Source organism: Calliphora vicina, chromosome 1 (assembly GCF_958450345.1).
Source record: "Calliphora vicina chromosome 1, idCalVici1.1, whole genome shotgun sequence".
Lineage (NCBI taxonomy): Eukaryota > Metazoa > Arthropoda > Insecta > Diptera > Calliphoridae > Calliphora > Calliphora vicina.
This window is the reverse complement of record NC_088780.1, coordinates 130,430,569-130,447,825: the sequence shown is the minus strand read 5'-3', so window position 1 is coordinate 130,447,825 and position 17,257 is coordinate 130,430,569. Positions and strand designations below refer to the sequence as shown.

At 27.6% G+C, this 17,257-nt stretch overlaps 1 protein-coding gene across 1 annotated transcript in view; it reads left to right on the top strand.

Moving 5' to 3' along the window:
* The first annotated feature begins 4,210 nt into the window (after positions 1–4,210).
* Positions 4,211–17,257, top strand: part of LOC135952873 (basement membrane-specific heparan sulfate proteoglycan core protein) — a 111,796-nt gene continuing 98,749 nt past the window's right edge. Inside the window, exon 1 of the mRNA XM_065502717.1 lies at positions 4,211–4,410. Coding sequence (XP_065358789.1) covers positions 4,371–4,410 — 40 coding nt within the window. The 5' untranslated portion in view covers positions 4,211–4,370. The remainder of the gene's footprint in view (positions 4,411–17,257) is intronic.

Below are 17,257 nucleotides of genomic sequence, written 5' to 3'. Positions count from 1 at the left end.
GAACTACACTATTATCAATAGTAATTCGGAAAAAAACAATTGTAAACGAGATTTTTCATTTGATATTCAGAAGAAAAAAAATAATTAATAATGAGAATTTTCATTTGAAATTCGGAAAAGAGCAATTGATAATGTAATTGTCATTTATAATTTGGAAAAAAACAATTGAAATTGAGAATTTTAATTTCTAATTCTCAATTTCAATTGTTCAATTTTAAAATTGTTAGTAGAGTCCAAAAACTGTTTGTGGTTACATCTTAAGAGAATCCAAATACATGATAGTAAGCAAATTCCATTTGAAAATATATTTACATTGTTTTTCTTTTAAATTTTTGCAATTATTGCAAAAAAAAACTATTTTATGAGTTAATACCATTTTTCTGAAACAAAATAAATTATAAATGTACCAACAAATCTAAGAATTAATTTTAAGGCAAATACAGATAATGTTGCTCAAAACTACAGACACTTGGTATATAAAAACGGAAATAGAAATTAAATACTGTTCTAATATTTTGAATTTGTGTAATATTTTACATTTATTCATTTTTACAATTTTTATGGATTTATTGAAAAAAACATTTTGTTGTTATATTTAAATTGTTAAATATTTTTCCTAAAGATGCTACACAAAGAGTAGCGAAATATCGCAAATAAATAAAAATATTTATGTTTATGAAAAAGTAACCTCAAGCTCAACTAACTAAATAAAATTAATAAAACAATTTGATTATTTTAAACTTTAATAAAGGCTCAAATCAAACTAATACCTTTTTTATGAAAATATACCGATGCATTTCTATTTCAACTTTTGTATTAACTCAATATAATACCTTTTTGTTGATATAAAGGTAGTCACTATATTATCACGAACATTTTATCATATGGGCAATTCAAGATGATTTGAATAGAAGAAAATAATAAAATGTTACTATGTGAAAGTATTTAGATCATATTACGACATATTAAAGACAAAAATAATAATTTAAACGGATTATATTTAATTTTTTAATGTTTTAGGTATGTTTTAGGCTAAAATTGCGGCGAAAACTAGGCTCAAAATTAGCTTGTAGTATGAAATGAATTTGACTCTGATTGTTTTTTTTTGCTATTGTCAAATTGTTTATTGAAACCGAATGTTTTCTATTCTATTAATTTTTTTAGTTTTTTATACATATATTTACAGAATATATGTATATTGTTTTATTATAAGTGAAAAATCTGTCACGTACGGTATGTCACGTACGATATTAAATTTTATTTATTATAAGATCATCGAAAGATTGTTTTTATTTAAATATGACGGATTGTAAAGGAAAAATATTTCGTTTAGTGTAAGAAATTAAAAGAAAACATAACGCCACTCACGATTCGAATATTGTCGCATATTTTTACATGTGCCTCAAAATTACTTCCGTTTTATGTCACGTACGATATACCCTTATTTCGCTCGATATTTTGGACAACAATGTTTCGAAAGAACTTTTTATTATTTTAAAATATAGTACTCTCTGAATTGAACATAAAGACCTAATTATTTTTTAGATACTCTTATTTTTGCAAAATCTATTCCACACTATAGACGTAAAATGTCACGTACGATGATATGGAATTGCCCATATGTGATTTGGGAGACGAAAAAGTTATCGAAATACGTTGCTATTTTTACTGTAGATAGATATTGATTTTGTTAATTGATTTCTTGCAAGAAGTGAAATTTTAAAAATTTTGAATTAATACTAGGGTGATTAACCCGGTTTTTAGTAACCGGTTATTAACGGTTTTTTTTGAAAAGCTCACATTTCGAATATCGAAGAAACCGGATTTTTCTCCTCGAATAACCGGTTTTTTTCTAAAAGTATGTTTTTATGGTTTTAGTGCATTAAAACCTTTAAAACATATTTAAAATCCAAAAAACTTAAAAAAAATACTCCAACTATTTTAGAAGACTTTTTATATTTAGAAAAATAGCACAAGCGATCTATATTATATTCTATATATTTTGCCATTTTTTTTAAACCTAACGTAGTTGTTGACTTTTGAAATTGAATATAAGTCGTAAAATATCAACCACTCATTTTAGAAAAAACTCAATTTTAATTTCAAATCTTAAGAAAACAATAGCTTTGGTATTTACAAGGGGAATCCCAGTTTTCATACATACAGTATGATGAAATGAGACGGATATATGTTAGTGCTACCAAAGCTCTGAAAACATTTAACTTAATTGTGCGCAGCAAAAATTTTAGATTTTAGCTCCAGGTCAAATTGTACCCAAAGTTTTTTTGGCAGATTTGTGTTTCTAAAAAACGTAGTTGTTGATATTTGAAATTAAATAAAATTCATAAAATATCAAAAGTATCAACCACGAACTTTTAGAAAAAATTAAATTTTAATATCTAAATGAGTCGAATTTGACCCGAAGACCTTGTGAACGTTAAAAGAAGTAATCAAAATTAGAATTAAAATGTATTTAAGCGTTTTAAAAAGGCTTATTTTTTGTAATTAGAATACATGTATATTCTTTGTCATAAGTATGAGATCTTTAGTATAAAATAAAACTTATTTTCTTCTTATTTCTAGGCGTTTTAATATTTTGCCAAAAAACCGGTTAACCGGTTATTATTAAAAAACCGAAACCGGTTTATATTAAATTGCAATTTTTCAAAGAAACCGAAAACCAGTTTCTAAAAAATGTCGAAGAATCGATCACCCTAATTAATACCCTATTGTTGATCAAGTAGGAATTGTTCTTTTCCGAATTTCAAATGAAAATTCTCATTATTAATGAAAAATCTCAATTCCAATTGATCTTTTCTAATTTGAATTGAAAAGTTCTCATTTACAATTGAATTTCGAAAAAAGGAAAACTCTTGTCGACAAAATTATATGAAGTTTACAAAGTATTTATTTAAATAAATTAATTTAAATAATTCTGTGACAAAGTTAAAAAAAATTTTAGAAACGGCATTGAAAGCGCCTCTTATAGGTACGGCATTGAAATATGAAAAAATCATAAAAAAATTATCTCTTTGTCTTTCGATGCAGCTAACAAATTACTGAAGCCAGGTCAAAATTTTTGACAAGCGGTATTTTAGAATGAATAAAATTAGATTTTAGTTGAGAACATCAACAAATTTTTTTGGGGCAACGCTAATACACAGGACTAAGTGAACTTTACTTATATGTATGTACAAATTTTTAGTTAATGCTATGATGTCTGCGTATTATGTGTATGTAGGAGTTTATGTATGTGTTATGCTGATTAAGTATACCACAAACAAACAAACGGATGTTTGATTGCGTTTTCATTTGCATATCACTTTTGTATTGATTGAATCCTATAGATTTCATATCATTTCCTGTAAGTGTTTTTAAAATTTTTTTTTGTTGTTTGCCTTATTTTAGCTTTGTATAACTTTTTGATGTGCCACCATACATCTGATACCCTATGGCTGTAAATTGATTAAGCAGCATTACCATCGACTGATACTTGTATGTCTTCATGCAAGCGATATCGTCTACCTATTAGCCACCCTTGTCTTGCTTTTCAGTTTTACATTTCACTTTTTTTTCACAGTAAATGTAAATGATTTTGCGGTTTGTACTGAAAGGCATAATGAGAAATTTAATTAGATTTTCTGCTATTGATATTACACACAAAGATTACATTTACATACATACCTTTGCTATTAAATGGAATACATGTTTTTTTTTAAATTTTTTTCATTGAATTCGTTTGAAAGATAAATTTATTAAATTTACTAATGTATGTATATGATAAATTATAAGATGTAAATATATTCTATTGAGGTTTACAAATTAAATTGGAGTATATTTAAGAAGGCAGGCTAAAAGTTTTTTATAAGCTCCGTTCTTACTTCCCTTATGTGAAGAATTTTCCTACTACACCTCCATTATCATATATCCATAGATGATTTTCTAATTAATTGAAAGCATAGTTTAGATTTACAAAACATAATATTGTTGTTAAACTGAAATCACAAACCTTATCTCCCAACAATAAATGACTTTTCAGATAATACTTAGATACTTACAGCTGAAAGTGTACGGTAGCGTATGATTGACTGATAAATAAATATCACTTATACTTATGTACATATGTCTGTTTGTAAATTACATACTTTCCTTTTTTTTGTTATGAAAACATTTATTTTAATAATTATTTCATTTATGCACCTCTTACAGATCCTTATGTCGTTGCCTGGAAACGTGGCATTGCGATATTAACAGCTGGTTCTGTTAAAGTTACCCCTGATCCACGTGTACGTTTAGTCAACGGTTTTAATCTGCAAATACGTGATGCTGTGCCACAGGATGCGGGTGATTATATTTGTCAAATAGCAACAATGGAACCACGTGAAATTACTCATACCGTAGAAATATTAGGTAAGTAGCTAATTTTCATATGATGATGTTCTCAATTAAAATTGTTTGTGCTGGCGTCAATATTTGGAGAGCTGCATCCAATTATAAAAAGGTCCTTAATTTTCCTAAATGAAACTTATGAAATATTGTCATATATGGGCATTTCCACCGAAAAGTCCATCCAGACCGAAAAATTAAAAGTTAATCAATTCAAAACGAATTTCTCTCCAAATAAGTTGGAGTTGTGATTTTAAAATTATCGTTACATAATTAGTCATAGCTCCCATATAAGTCTCTTAAAAATTTTGGTATCCACGTAAAATTAAACTGAAATAAGTTTATTTTACAAATTTGACTTTTTTATTATTTTTTTTAACATTTTGTTGAACAAATATCACGTCACGCCATAATAGAAATGCCCATATATTATTCATTGTTTATTCACTTTTTTGCATTAAAATATGCTTAAATTAAAAGTAAATTAATGTTTGCTCAATGTAAGGTCAAATAAAAGGCATAAAACTTTGCTACTTTTCATTTGAATAATGTTTTATACAAATAATGCTCTCTAGATGATAAGATTTATTTCATACATTGAAAATATTTAAAGAACTAAGAAGTTCGAATGGCCACAAATGTTAGCTATTAAAGAACAAAATAAAACCCATCCAAAACAAAAATAATTTTTAAGGGCAGGTCTAATTATTTGAACTCTTAGTGAATTGTGCGGGAGAATATGTATGCACTTACAAGTTTATATATAAACCTACATCTTGATATACAATCTGTTAAGGATTATAAGTGTAAATTAATTTGCAAATGTTGAGTTGCTAATTGACGAAGTTAGCTAAATCTAAATTTACCACAAATGAATTTAATCAACATTGTAAATAAGCTTGATTTCGACAAATCAGAATATTTAAGTGTTTTCATTTACATTAATAGTTGTATTCATTTCTTGGATAATTTTATTGTACAATACCAAAAAAAAATTACAAGGTCCGACCAATATATTTTTATAGAAGAAAAAAAAGACATGTGTATCTGCGTTTTGAAAGTTTACATCTGAATTTCATTTGAGGGGGGGTTAAAGTTTCCCAACTCTGGCACATTCTTATTGTTAATCGGCATTAGAAACCATGTGATCCTTACATTTTAGGTATAAAATGTGTTCAGCAAATTTATGTAAAATATTACGGAGAACATTTTTGCAAAAAAAATCATTAAAACAACGATTTAAGGGGTTAAAATGTTCTTTAAAAATATTATCCGAGACTCTTTACTATAAGTCCCTGAATACACCAAAACGGAAAATTCAACCATAAGGTCAGAAATAAGACACAACAAAAGAGAGCTTAAGGTCAATTTCGTATTTAAAAATTTAGCATGAAAAAATAAAGTTCAAATTTAACTAAAAATCACTAATATCTCTATTATTTTACCTTCGATAGCAAATTTGGATAGGAAGTATTCATTAATTATTTTTGTTTAGCTCAAGGCAATTCCACTTCATTACCATACAATCTCTCTATAAATTCAAAAGCATTCATTCGCGTATCGCTGAAATATGCTGGACATTGTATGATAATGAAGTGGAAAAATGACTAAGATATTTTTGGTTTAATTTGAACTATTTTTTTTGTGCTAAATTTTTGGGGTACTAAGACCTAAGCTCTCTTCTGTTGTGTCTTATTTCTGACTTTCCGGTTGAATTTTCCGTTTTGGTGTATTCAATGACTTATAGTAAAATTTCACGGATATTTTTGCGGAACATTTTAACCCCTTAAATCGACGTTTTAATGGTGGTTTTTGCACTTTTTTAAAAGAAGGACAAAAAAGGCCCATGCCTTGAGGATTTAGAGGGTTAACATATTCTACAAAAATGTTCTCCGTAACATTTTACATAAATTTTCTTAATACAATTTATACCTTAAATATAAGGATCACATGGTTTCTTATACCGATTAACAATAAGAATGTGCCAGAATTGGGAAACTTTAACCCCCCCTCAAATAAAATTCAGATGTAAACTTTCAAAACGCCGATACACGTTTATTTTTTTTTTGTCTCCTCTATCAATATTTATTGGTCGGACCTTGTAATTTTGGAAAAAAATTGATTTTGTTGCATAGTATTATAAATACATATATACATACACAGAAGCAGAAAAGTAATGCCTGGAATATCAATAAGCATGAATTTAGCTTCAAAAATTTAACGCTTGCAGACATTTTGTCCAATATATTGGACATTTGGGTTTTTTCTTTTAAAGTTATGTAGACTTGACGCAAGTGGATAGATTTTTACAATTAATAGCGTTATCAACAGAGTCTTTAGTAGATTTCATAGAATAGCGTTATCAAAAGAGTCTTTAGTAGATTTCATATCTATGTGATTTAAACATCTAATTTTTCATTGGTTTTTGTTAAATTAAGTTATTTTCATAAGTTCGTTAGAATTCTATAAGAATGTGTTAGACATAGTAATATTCAATGCTTGCTTAAAATGAAAATTACATTATTTTAAACTATAAAAAAACGTGTAAGTATTAATTGAGTATTAGTCTAGCTATTGGTGTATTAAGTGCAATTAATTACATTCATTTTTATACCGTACACCACCATAGTGTGGAGGGTATAATGCATTTGTGCATATGTTTGTAACGCCCAAAAATATTAGTCTAACACCTTAAAGTATCGACTTAGAATCACTTTCTGAGTCGATTAAACGACGTCCGTCCGTCCGACTGGCTGGTCGGCGGGCTGGCTGTCCATGTAAAACACAATTCAACACAGTTAACTTTAATATAGGCATAAATTACACGACCTAATTTCATGCTGATCGGTCCATAATTGGTCATAGCTCCTATATAAGGCCCATTTCCGAAAATCACTCACAAATATAAATTATTGAAATTTTTAAAAAAAATTTGTTTGCTTTTTTACTTAGTGTAGGGTAGTATATGATCGGGCTTGACCGACCATACTTTTTTACTTGTTTAAAATTTATTTATGAGATACATGTCCTTTAAAAAAATTCGTCCAATATATTTCACCTCACCTGGGAGGCAGATGAGACGCTATACCTGTAATTTGACTTCATATTCTTAATTAGCATCCTCTTTTACTTACGCTGAAATTTTTTGTCTCAACTAATTCTATTTAATGTCTGAAAGGGTTAATATAAACTTAATTTAAATAGTTAACTACATGAAAACTGCTTAAATAATACCACTGTTCACTAAAACCATAAACTAAATCTACCCAATTGCCTTGATAATAAAGATATTTCTGTTTTTTTAAATCTATAATAGTGTATAAATAAATATCTCATCAAAATTTATAAAAAATTTACATAACAAACCCAAAGGCAATTTTTTTAGTTTTTGTTCTTTTTTTATTTTAATATATTTTAAAAGTTTATTTTTTTTCCATTATTATAGTAGATATTTTTATAGAATTCTTTGCTCAATTCATCCATTCATAAATTATCTACATACTTATGCACATACGATGTATGTATGCATGTATATTGGGGTGGCTCAGTTTGTATTGGGGATAAAAAAGTTGTCGATATTACAAGCTAAAATGAAAGTCTAGTTTGTTTGTGGAGATCATTTTTCAAAATTGTTATCCTGCCGTCAGTGTTTTGGGAGCTTTATCAATTCAATTCAATTTATTTTTTCATAATCTGTAAGCCTGTAAGGGCAATGATTTTTTAAATATGTTACATATAATTAGTTTTGTGGATATAGATAGATTACCTAAATAATAAAAATATCAAAACATTATATGTGCAATTCCATGTCATCGTACTTGACATAGATTTTGCAAAAATAAAATAGATTTTGCAAAAATAAAATAGATTTTGCAAAAATAAAATAGATTTTGCAAAAATAAAAGTAGCTGAAAAATAATTTGGTCTTTGTGTTCCATTCAGAAGATACTGTATTTAAAAAAAAAATAATAAGTACTTTCGAAACATTGTTGTCCAAAATATCGAGCTAAATAAAAGTAAAGTAATTTTAAGGTACATGTAGAAAATGCAAACATTTTCCAATCGTGACACGCGTTATGTTTTCATTTAATTTCTTACACTAAACCAAATATTTTTCCTTTACAATCATAGTCATATTTAAACAAAAACAATCTTTGGATGATTTTAGAATAAATAAAATTTAATATCATACGTGACATACCGTACGTGACAGATATTTCTCTTATAGTAAAACAATATATATTCTGTAAATATACGTATACAAAAATTAAAAAAATAAATAGAAAATATATATTGGGTTTCATTAAAAAATTTGATAATAGCAAATCACAGTCAAATTCATTTAATACTACATGCTAATTGGGTGCTTAGTTTTCGCAGCAATCTTAGCTTAAAACTTACTAATTACATTAAAAAATTAAATAAAGTCGGTTTAAAAAATTCCAAAGGTTTTTGTTTTATCAGTCGAGTTTGTCATTCTCGTGGAATTCCCCATATATGTTTCTTTAACTGACCGATGTGCCGGTTTCAATCAGAATTTACATTAAAATATAATAAGGTCCTTTATGAAGGTTTCAACAAGGCATATTTAACCAGGTGGCAGCGTAACGCCAGCTGAATATTTCTTGCTCTACTCGTGTTTTGCCTTGTGAAATGTCAAAAGCTTGTTTACAAACATTTTTAAATTTGTTATAAGATTAAAAGGATTATTTTATATTTAAAAAAGTGAGTATTTGTCACCACTTTATATGTATAAAATGTTTAAAAGTGTTAGAAAAAATTATTTAATTTATAAAAGTGCGTTTTTGTGATTTTTTTATGACACTTTACACGGTTTTACACAAACAAAAATGACTATTGTTCTTGTATTGTTGTAATTGTTGTAGTTACGCTGACACCTTGTTAATACATTTTGGGTTTCAATGATTTTTTTTATTTTTATCGCAAAGTTTATCATCAGAAAGAGAAGAAAAGAATTTTAGAAATTCTAATAAATTTTGAACTAGATGTTCCCAAATAAATTGAATGTTTGACTTTGACATCAATATCCCTTGAGCTGGATCAAAGAATAATAAATTGTTTTTTAAGGTAAGTATTCGAACCAGCTTGAATTTCTAAAAACCTTTTATACATTACACTTTGTTTAAAACTTAAAAAAAAAACTCTATAAAAATTAAATTTTTATCATTTGATCCAGTTCACAAAATACTGACAAACAATTTGAGATATCGTATCTTACAACGAATTAATGTTTTATTTCAGCTGGGAACATTTACCGCTTTTTTTGGGGCCACCCTACTGTGTGTGATTCTAAAATTCATTAGGGAATAAAGGCTACAGAACAGCATTGAAAATAATAAAATATATATACAAAATGTTATGGTTTTAACGAACTAAATTGAGCATTTTGTTTATGTTGAACCCCAAATTTAATAGTTGATAAAGATCAGAGAATAATGATTTATGAAATTGTATAAATATTTTGGAAACAAATATGGTTCATAATTAAGTTCCTGAAACTTCCTCATTCCAAGGAACACACAGCTTGTCTTTTAAAAAAAGTATATAATATTTTTGGCTGTCCAATGTTGTCAGGAATTCAGAAAAAATGGGTGATTATATGAGGAAAACCAAACATTTTTTTGGTGACACTTATCGGCGGATCATAGAAATAAATCTGTGAAAGTGTAAATTTATTTTCTTGAAGCATTTTATTTATTCCATTAGAAATTTAAAATTTTCGATAGTATTAAGTTGACTTTATAGCAGAGTAAATTTTTCTGTTTTAAACAAAAATGTGTCGGTTTTTTCACACATAGCAAACAGTTTTGATTGTATTAACCAAATTTATTGCTAATCGAATAATTCAGTATTAACGACCAAACTTTTCTGTTTGTGGTTACATTCCTTAGTTAAGTTTGACACAAATTCGGTAATTTCAATCGAAATTATTGTTTATCTAGTGACTTCATGTTGGTAGAACCGAAAAGATCTAAATATTCGATTGGCAGAAAATTTGGTTACCAAAACGAATTGGGGTTCTCTGTGTAGAAGGAATACTTATAAAGAAATTCGCGAAATTACACTGGAATACCATACAAAATATTACCGGTAATTGTCGAATAGGAAACCCAACCCTACACCATAGATATATTTAGAATTAAATAAGTCGTCGCAAGTTAGTTTAAAGTAGCAGCTGTAGCCACTAACCAAATTATATACAAGTAGTCCGACTCTTTGTCAGCAGTACCTAACTCTATATATATTTTAGTAAAAAAAAAACATAACTCTGAATTTATGTTAGTAACCAAAATGTATATGTGTTGGTGCCTTTTTATTTTTCACCAGACACACAGAATTTTATAAAAATGTTATAAATTTTAATTTGTTTGAATTTTATACGATTTTCAATATGGACAATTTAAAGTGTGGAAAAAGTGCTAAAAGTGTAGAATAAAATTATGTTAGATATATTTAAATTTGTTGAATTCACACGGTACCCGTCTATGTGAGAGATTATTATTGAAAAATAGATAGTTTAAAAATACTATCTTTTTGCGTATTTTCTATAGTTGTAGTCACCATTTATGTATATATTAAAAGACTAAGAGCCTGAGATCATTTATTCACCTCAATAGATATTTCATGCGATTTGACAGAATTGGACAAATGCAGCATCGTCCTCTTTTAAAGTAATAAACATTTTTGGGCAATTTTTCCCTATGAGCTATAGATTAATAGGTCTCATATCCATTGATATTCTCTAGTTGTGGAATTCTAATTCTATACTTTAGCGACTGACCCAAAAGATAGCTTCAACAGAAACTTTGAATGTTCAGTTCTCCAGGCTAATAACTAATACTTCTTGTCGCCGTTTAAAATATTGATATCAAATACCAGTTGTTAAGAATATTTTTCCTGTTACGGTTGGTAGCAAAACCCAACCAACAAAGGCCTTAATAACATTGGAGTTACCTGCCCCGAGATACCTCACAATGAACACACAATCAAATCCAATAAATGGTTAGGGAGTGGATTTTTTACAATCAACCAACTTAGGTTTCCTTATTAGAATTTTGTCCAATGATTTGTTTTTTAGTTGTTAATTTCAAGTGAATTCGTGTACATTATAAAGTGTGTCTGTATTTCTGCGAATTTATAAACGTGTATAAAAAAACATTGAGTGACTATTTAATTCTGTTTTTGTACATTTTAAATAAATAATGAGTTGTTACAATTTTTAAACTACTAAACGGCTTTTATTTGCAATCAAAAGTATACGGTTTATTTAAAGGAAATAAACCAACGTTTTGAAAAGGTTAAAACGTAACAATATATTCGCGTAACTGAAAAACAGTTTAAACTGAAAAAAACGCGAAATTCCGCAACGAAATTACAAGCAAAGCTTAACATGTTTATAATCTTCGTAATCGTTTAAGAAATATAATTTTTTTTTTTGGCAAAAAAAAAATATTTTTTTAGAAAAATTTCGAAATTTTTAGCTTTTAAAACGGCATTAAAAATTGAAAAATGCATATCTTAATTTTTATTACACATTTAGAAAACGTAGTTCTAAATAAAATAAGCTCTAGATAATTAAATTCTGCGCACAACTTTTCATTTTATTCAAAAAAATAATACAAATATCCCCTAATATTTTATACATAACTCGTAGTAATTAGCTACATCGTACAGTGCACAGAGGTATATACAAAAAAGAGGGAAATAAATCTAAACCCTTAGTCCGATTTGAATGACATTTGACATGTGTTGGCGAGTTTAATGTTTGAATTTTGACCGCATGAGTCTACCAGAGGTGCGGCCAGGGGTCCCAAAGTAGGAATCGGGTATGATAAATATTTAAAACGATCCTCTTTCTTCGTTTGTGTTCCGATTTCCGATGTTTAACAATTATTAAACATATAGATTCGTAGTACTAGAATCAAGAAAGAACGACCATGAGAAAGGGATAGAATTACATACGTTAAGTAAATTTTAAAGAATTATGAGAATTAGGGATTGTGGCAAAATTTACTGGAACACTATATCAAGGCACTATTATCATTTTCGATCAAATATATCAAAAGACTTAATACATTCCAAGCTATCTATCTTTTGTGACCATTTGTGTAAAAATGGATCAAAAAAAATTCTACAATTATATCTACATAGATATATCAGAAAGTTTGATCATTTCATTTATAACACACCATCGAATTTCCATAATTCGATGTAGCTCGACATAGCTGTATAGAAAAATTCAAATTATATACATTCCGAATGTAAAAAACCTAATAACAAAAGCATGAAATTTCCTACCAAATCTCAAATTCTCTAAAGGGAGCCTTGCTTATCAAGAAGCATTAAAATAGCTTATAGAATAACAGAAAAATTAAAAAAAGTCATGAATATAAAGTTTAAAAACAAGAAAAAACATCTATAAAATAAATTCCCTATACTTACTAAGTAAAAGAAAATAAGTAACCATATTATATCAATAATTTTATGGCTTCAACTGAATAACTTCAACAAACTTGTTAATAGTTTTAATATTTAAATTTTTTGAAAGTTATAAAAAAGTCTATTTTTTTATTACAAACATAAATACACTTCAAATTACCATAATTTCTTGTTATAAGTATATGCAAAGTCTTAATGGTGACAGAATGGTGGCGATTTTGTTGCTATAGAGCTGCTATTACGGATGTTCTTATTGACGACATATTTATGTCATTAAATGACATCTATTTCAATAGAATTTTTTTCGATATTTTTTTTTGTCGTTTTGTTGATTATTTCTCCCCATCTTTTTGACTTTTTCAAACTTTCTTTGTAAATTGTATATGTTTCATTTTTTGCTACCAACTTTATTCATCATCAAAAGGGACACACAGCGAGATATAAAAAGTTTTTCTTTTGTTCATAAATGAATTTACTTTATCATTCTTTGTGACCAAATTGTTTGACCACCATTATATTCTTTTCGGATTTTGTTTATTGTCTCGTATTTTGTTTTTCAGCTTTTGTTGGACTTGGGTACATACGTTAAATACACGTTTTTTATTTTATATAAGAATATGTATGTATATAAAGTTTTTCTTTTGTTTAACATTATATTTACATCATCATCATCATTGGCATCATCAAGTCAGTCAAAATGTCTGTCAGTCTTTCGCTCGCCAGTGTCCTTTTCAAATACATAACAATGAGTTAAAATATCAACAACATTGTCTATTATATGCTCAACATTGTAAAACCATTATTTTAAACACATGAGTGGCAGAAAAAATATTTGTGTAATAAGTTCATGAAACTCCCATAAAAATGTAGACACACACCAGTTGTTGTTAAAAAATAGACTTTGATTTTCCCAATTTTGCGTTCAATATTTTCCATTGAATCAATATGCTTTGTTAGATATTTAATGGTCCTGCCATATAAGTGCATTATTTTATTAAATTGCATTGAAGAAAGATAAAAAAAGTACTGAAGTGAGCCAAAATATTACTACGGCTTAGAGTCATTATTACAACTTGCCTTTATAGTTAAAGTTAACTTTAAGGGTACCTTTTTCTATTGCTTAAAGTTACCTTTAACTATAAAGGCAAGCTGTAGTAATGGCCCTTAATGATATAAATGACCTACATGTTAAAACTAACCGATATCAAAGGAGTTATGTAAAATTTAAAAAACTTAAAAACTGGTTTGATTACACCCTGGAAAATTTTAAAATTTTCTCCATATACATATGGAAAATTCCACGAGAATGACAACCACGACTGAAATATCAAAATCTCTTGAATAGTAGAAAACACTAAAATATTATTATGTGAAAGTATTTAGAGACTATTACAATATTTTAAGGGCAAATATAATAGTTTAAACTGACTATATATAATTTTTTAATTTAATTGGTATGTTTTAGGCTAAGGCTCCTAATTAGCATAGAATTTGACTCTGATTGTTTTTTGCTATTATAAAATTGTTTATTGAAATCAAATATATATTTCCTACTTATATTTTTAATTTTTGTATACATTTACAGAATTTTATATATAAATAGGCCACACGTTTTTTGTGTTACACTTTTAAGTATGTTATTGTCCACCAATATCTATGAAACATATATCGTTTAAAAGATTATTGTCTCTAGATGTGCACAATATGAAAAATATTTTAAAAATTCTTTCCATTAAAGTTGTATAAAGCATTTTTAAAGTGGTCGAATTTCGAATATTGTTTTACTACAAGAGAAATATCTATCACGTACGGTATTAAATTTTATTTATTATAAAGTCATCCAAATATAGTTTTATTTAAATATGACGCATCGTAAAGGAAACATTTTTAAGAAAAGGAAATATAACGCCTATCAAAATTGGAAAATGTTTTCATATCTCTACATATACCTCAAACTTACTTCCGTTCTATGTCACGTACGATATACCCTTATTTGGCTCGATATTTTGGACAACAATGTTTCGAAATAACTTGCTATTTTTTAAAAAAAAAAAAAAAAAACCCTCTGAATGGAACAAAAAGACCAAATTATTTTTCAGATACTCTTGTTTTTGCAAAATCTAATGTAACGTACAAATGTCACATACGATGACATGGAATTGCCCATATACTAATTAGTATACACCTGAAAACAGAGATTATTTATAGTACCACTCAGGAATATTAGAAAACGAAGCATTTCATCTAAGCACGAACTCCGGACCCTCTTTAAAAAAATAGGGGAAGGAAATGACTAAAGATATGACTGAGCATCTTGTAAACTCCATGGAAAGGTGACTAGAGCCGTAATTAAGCTGAATGGATGTCCAAAAAATATTAACTTTTTATTTTCGGATTTGGTAGTATAAAATATAGCGCACATCCATCAAAATGTATACTAATTTTTGACTGTTGATTTTATGCACATTTTCCCATAAAATTTCCACGAAATCAATTTTAATTTTCAAAGTTTTTTAAAATAATATAAGATTAAAATCTACATTTAATTTTAGCTTCGTGGATGAAAATGCTTGCTGTATATTAAATTCTCTGAGACTCTGATGTCAAATGTCGTCTGTTTATTTATTTGTTTGTTTGTCTGTGACTAATAGGAGCCTAAACCACTGGACCCATTCTCTTGCAATTTTTAATGTATGTTTATCCATAGCAGGAAAGAACAATAGGCTACTTTTTATTTTTAAATTTCACTTCTCGTACAAAGTAAAGAGTTATTATAGAACATCTTAGGTATGAAAGCTGAAAAACTTCGCTGAATTTATTTTGGTACCATTGTGCGCATTTTGGCACAATTGTGAATATCTTCAAACTTTAGATGAGTCAATTTCTTATCTCGACATTTTAATTAAAAATAACTGAAATTTGTAAAATGTTATAAATACAAAAACTGTTATACTAAAGTAATTGTAGCGAACTGCTATTGTGAATAACACTATGTTCCAATTTATCCACATGTATTGTATTTGTGCAAACCTAAGTTTCCTTATAAGTATCAAATTGCCTAAAATCCAATATTCTTCAAAATATTTTTTTTAAATTTAAAAAATTGCCTGTATTGATATCTGTATTGATATCTCAAATACAGGCTTTTTTTAATGGTTGGAAAATTATGTGTAGATACGTATGCAAACTAGAGTGCTCAAAAAAAATAGCGAATTGATCCATCCCTCCAATAGAATTATTCTATTTATTATAGATTCACGATGTTTAAAATCTTAGGATGATATGATAACTTGAACTGGTGGCGCAATGATGCTGAAGTTTTGAGCACGTCATTAACAGAGTGGAAAAATGCATTTTTTTTAAGTATTTTTAAAAAAATTTTACATTAAATAATTACTTTGATGTAAAATAATCGAAATTTGTACGAAATTATAGTTCTAGTTATATATAAAAGACATGAGGTGGTTAAAAAATGTTAAAGTTTCTAAAAATTCCATGATTTGGTAAATACTTGCAATACATAATAAGTCTGGTAAATTTTTTTCCTCACCAAATTTTTATTTCACCAAGTTTTTGATATTTATTTACAAATAAATAGTGAAACAGTTGTGTGCTTACATCCAAGTTATGTGACACTTTCTATTAAGGTATTGTATACGAGTTTAGTTCTAAGATAATTTTCCTAAGCATTTGTTTTAATGTTGAAATGAGTTTTTATATACATACGTACATATGTTATGTGATACATATAAACAGTTTAATGAACTGTGATTTAATTAATTTCCATTTAGATACTCTTTAACCTTTAAATTTATATACGAAGAAATATAGGAGGGTTGCTACGAAAATATTACTCTATGACCACATTTTTGTAGAAGGTGAAGTTATATACATTGAGTATAGAATTTAACATTTATACATATATAACTTAGTTATTTTAAATAATTCTTAACAATTTTAAACCCAGTATAGAGTATTGCAATCACCAATCATAGCTCTTTCACATACGTACGCATTTTACGCTGCACAGTGGTTTAGAAACTTTTCTGGAAAAAATTCGGTGTCTCGGGAACTATTGGAGATATTATTACGAAATTTCAAATGGTAGGAGCTGAGCTGTTTTCATAGATTTGTTCCTAGGGTTAATGCAGGCCTCTCAAAATTGTTCACCACGAGTCTCAGATTGTTTAAAAAAATCACCACAAATACATTTATAATCCAAATGAGCTGAAATTTAAAACATAAATAGTACTTGATAAGCAGTACAAAAAATATACCCACTTTTAGTTGAAGAGCTATAAAGGTTTATTTAGCTGGATCTTTTTTGGCTTTTCAACTATGGCGGGCTTACAGAATGATCAGTTATATTGGCGATAAAATTTTAAATAAAATAAAATAGCTATCTCGTCCC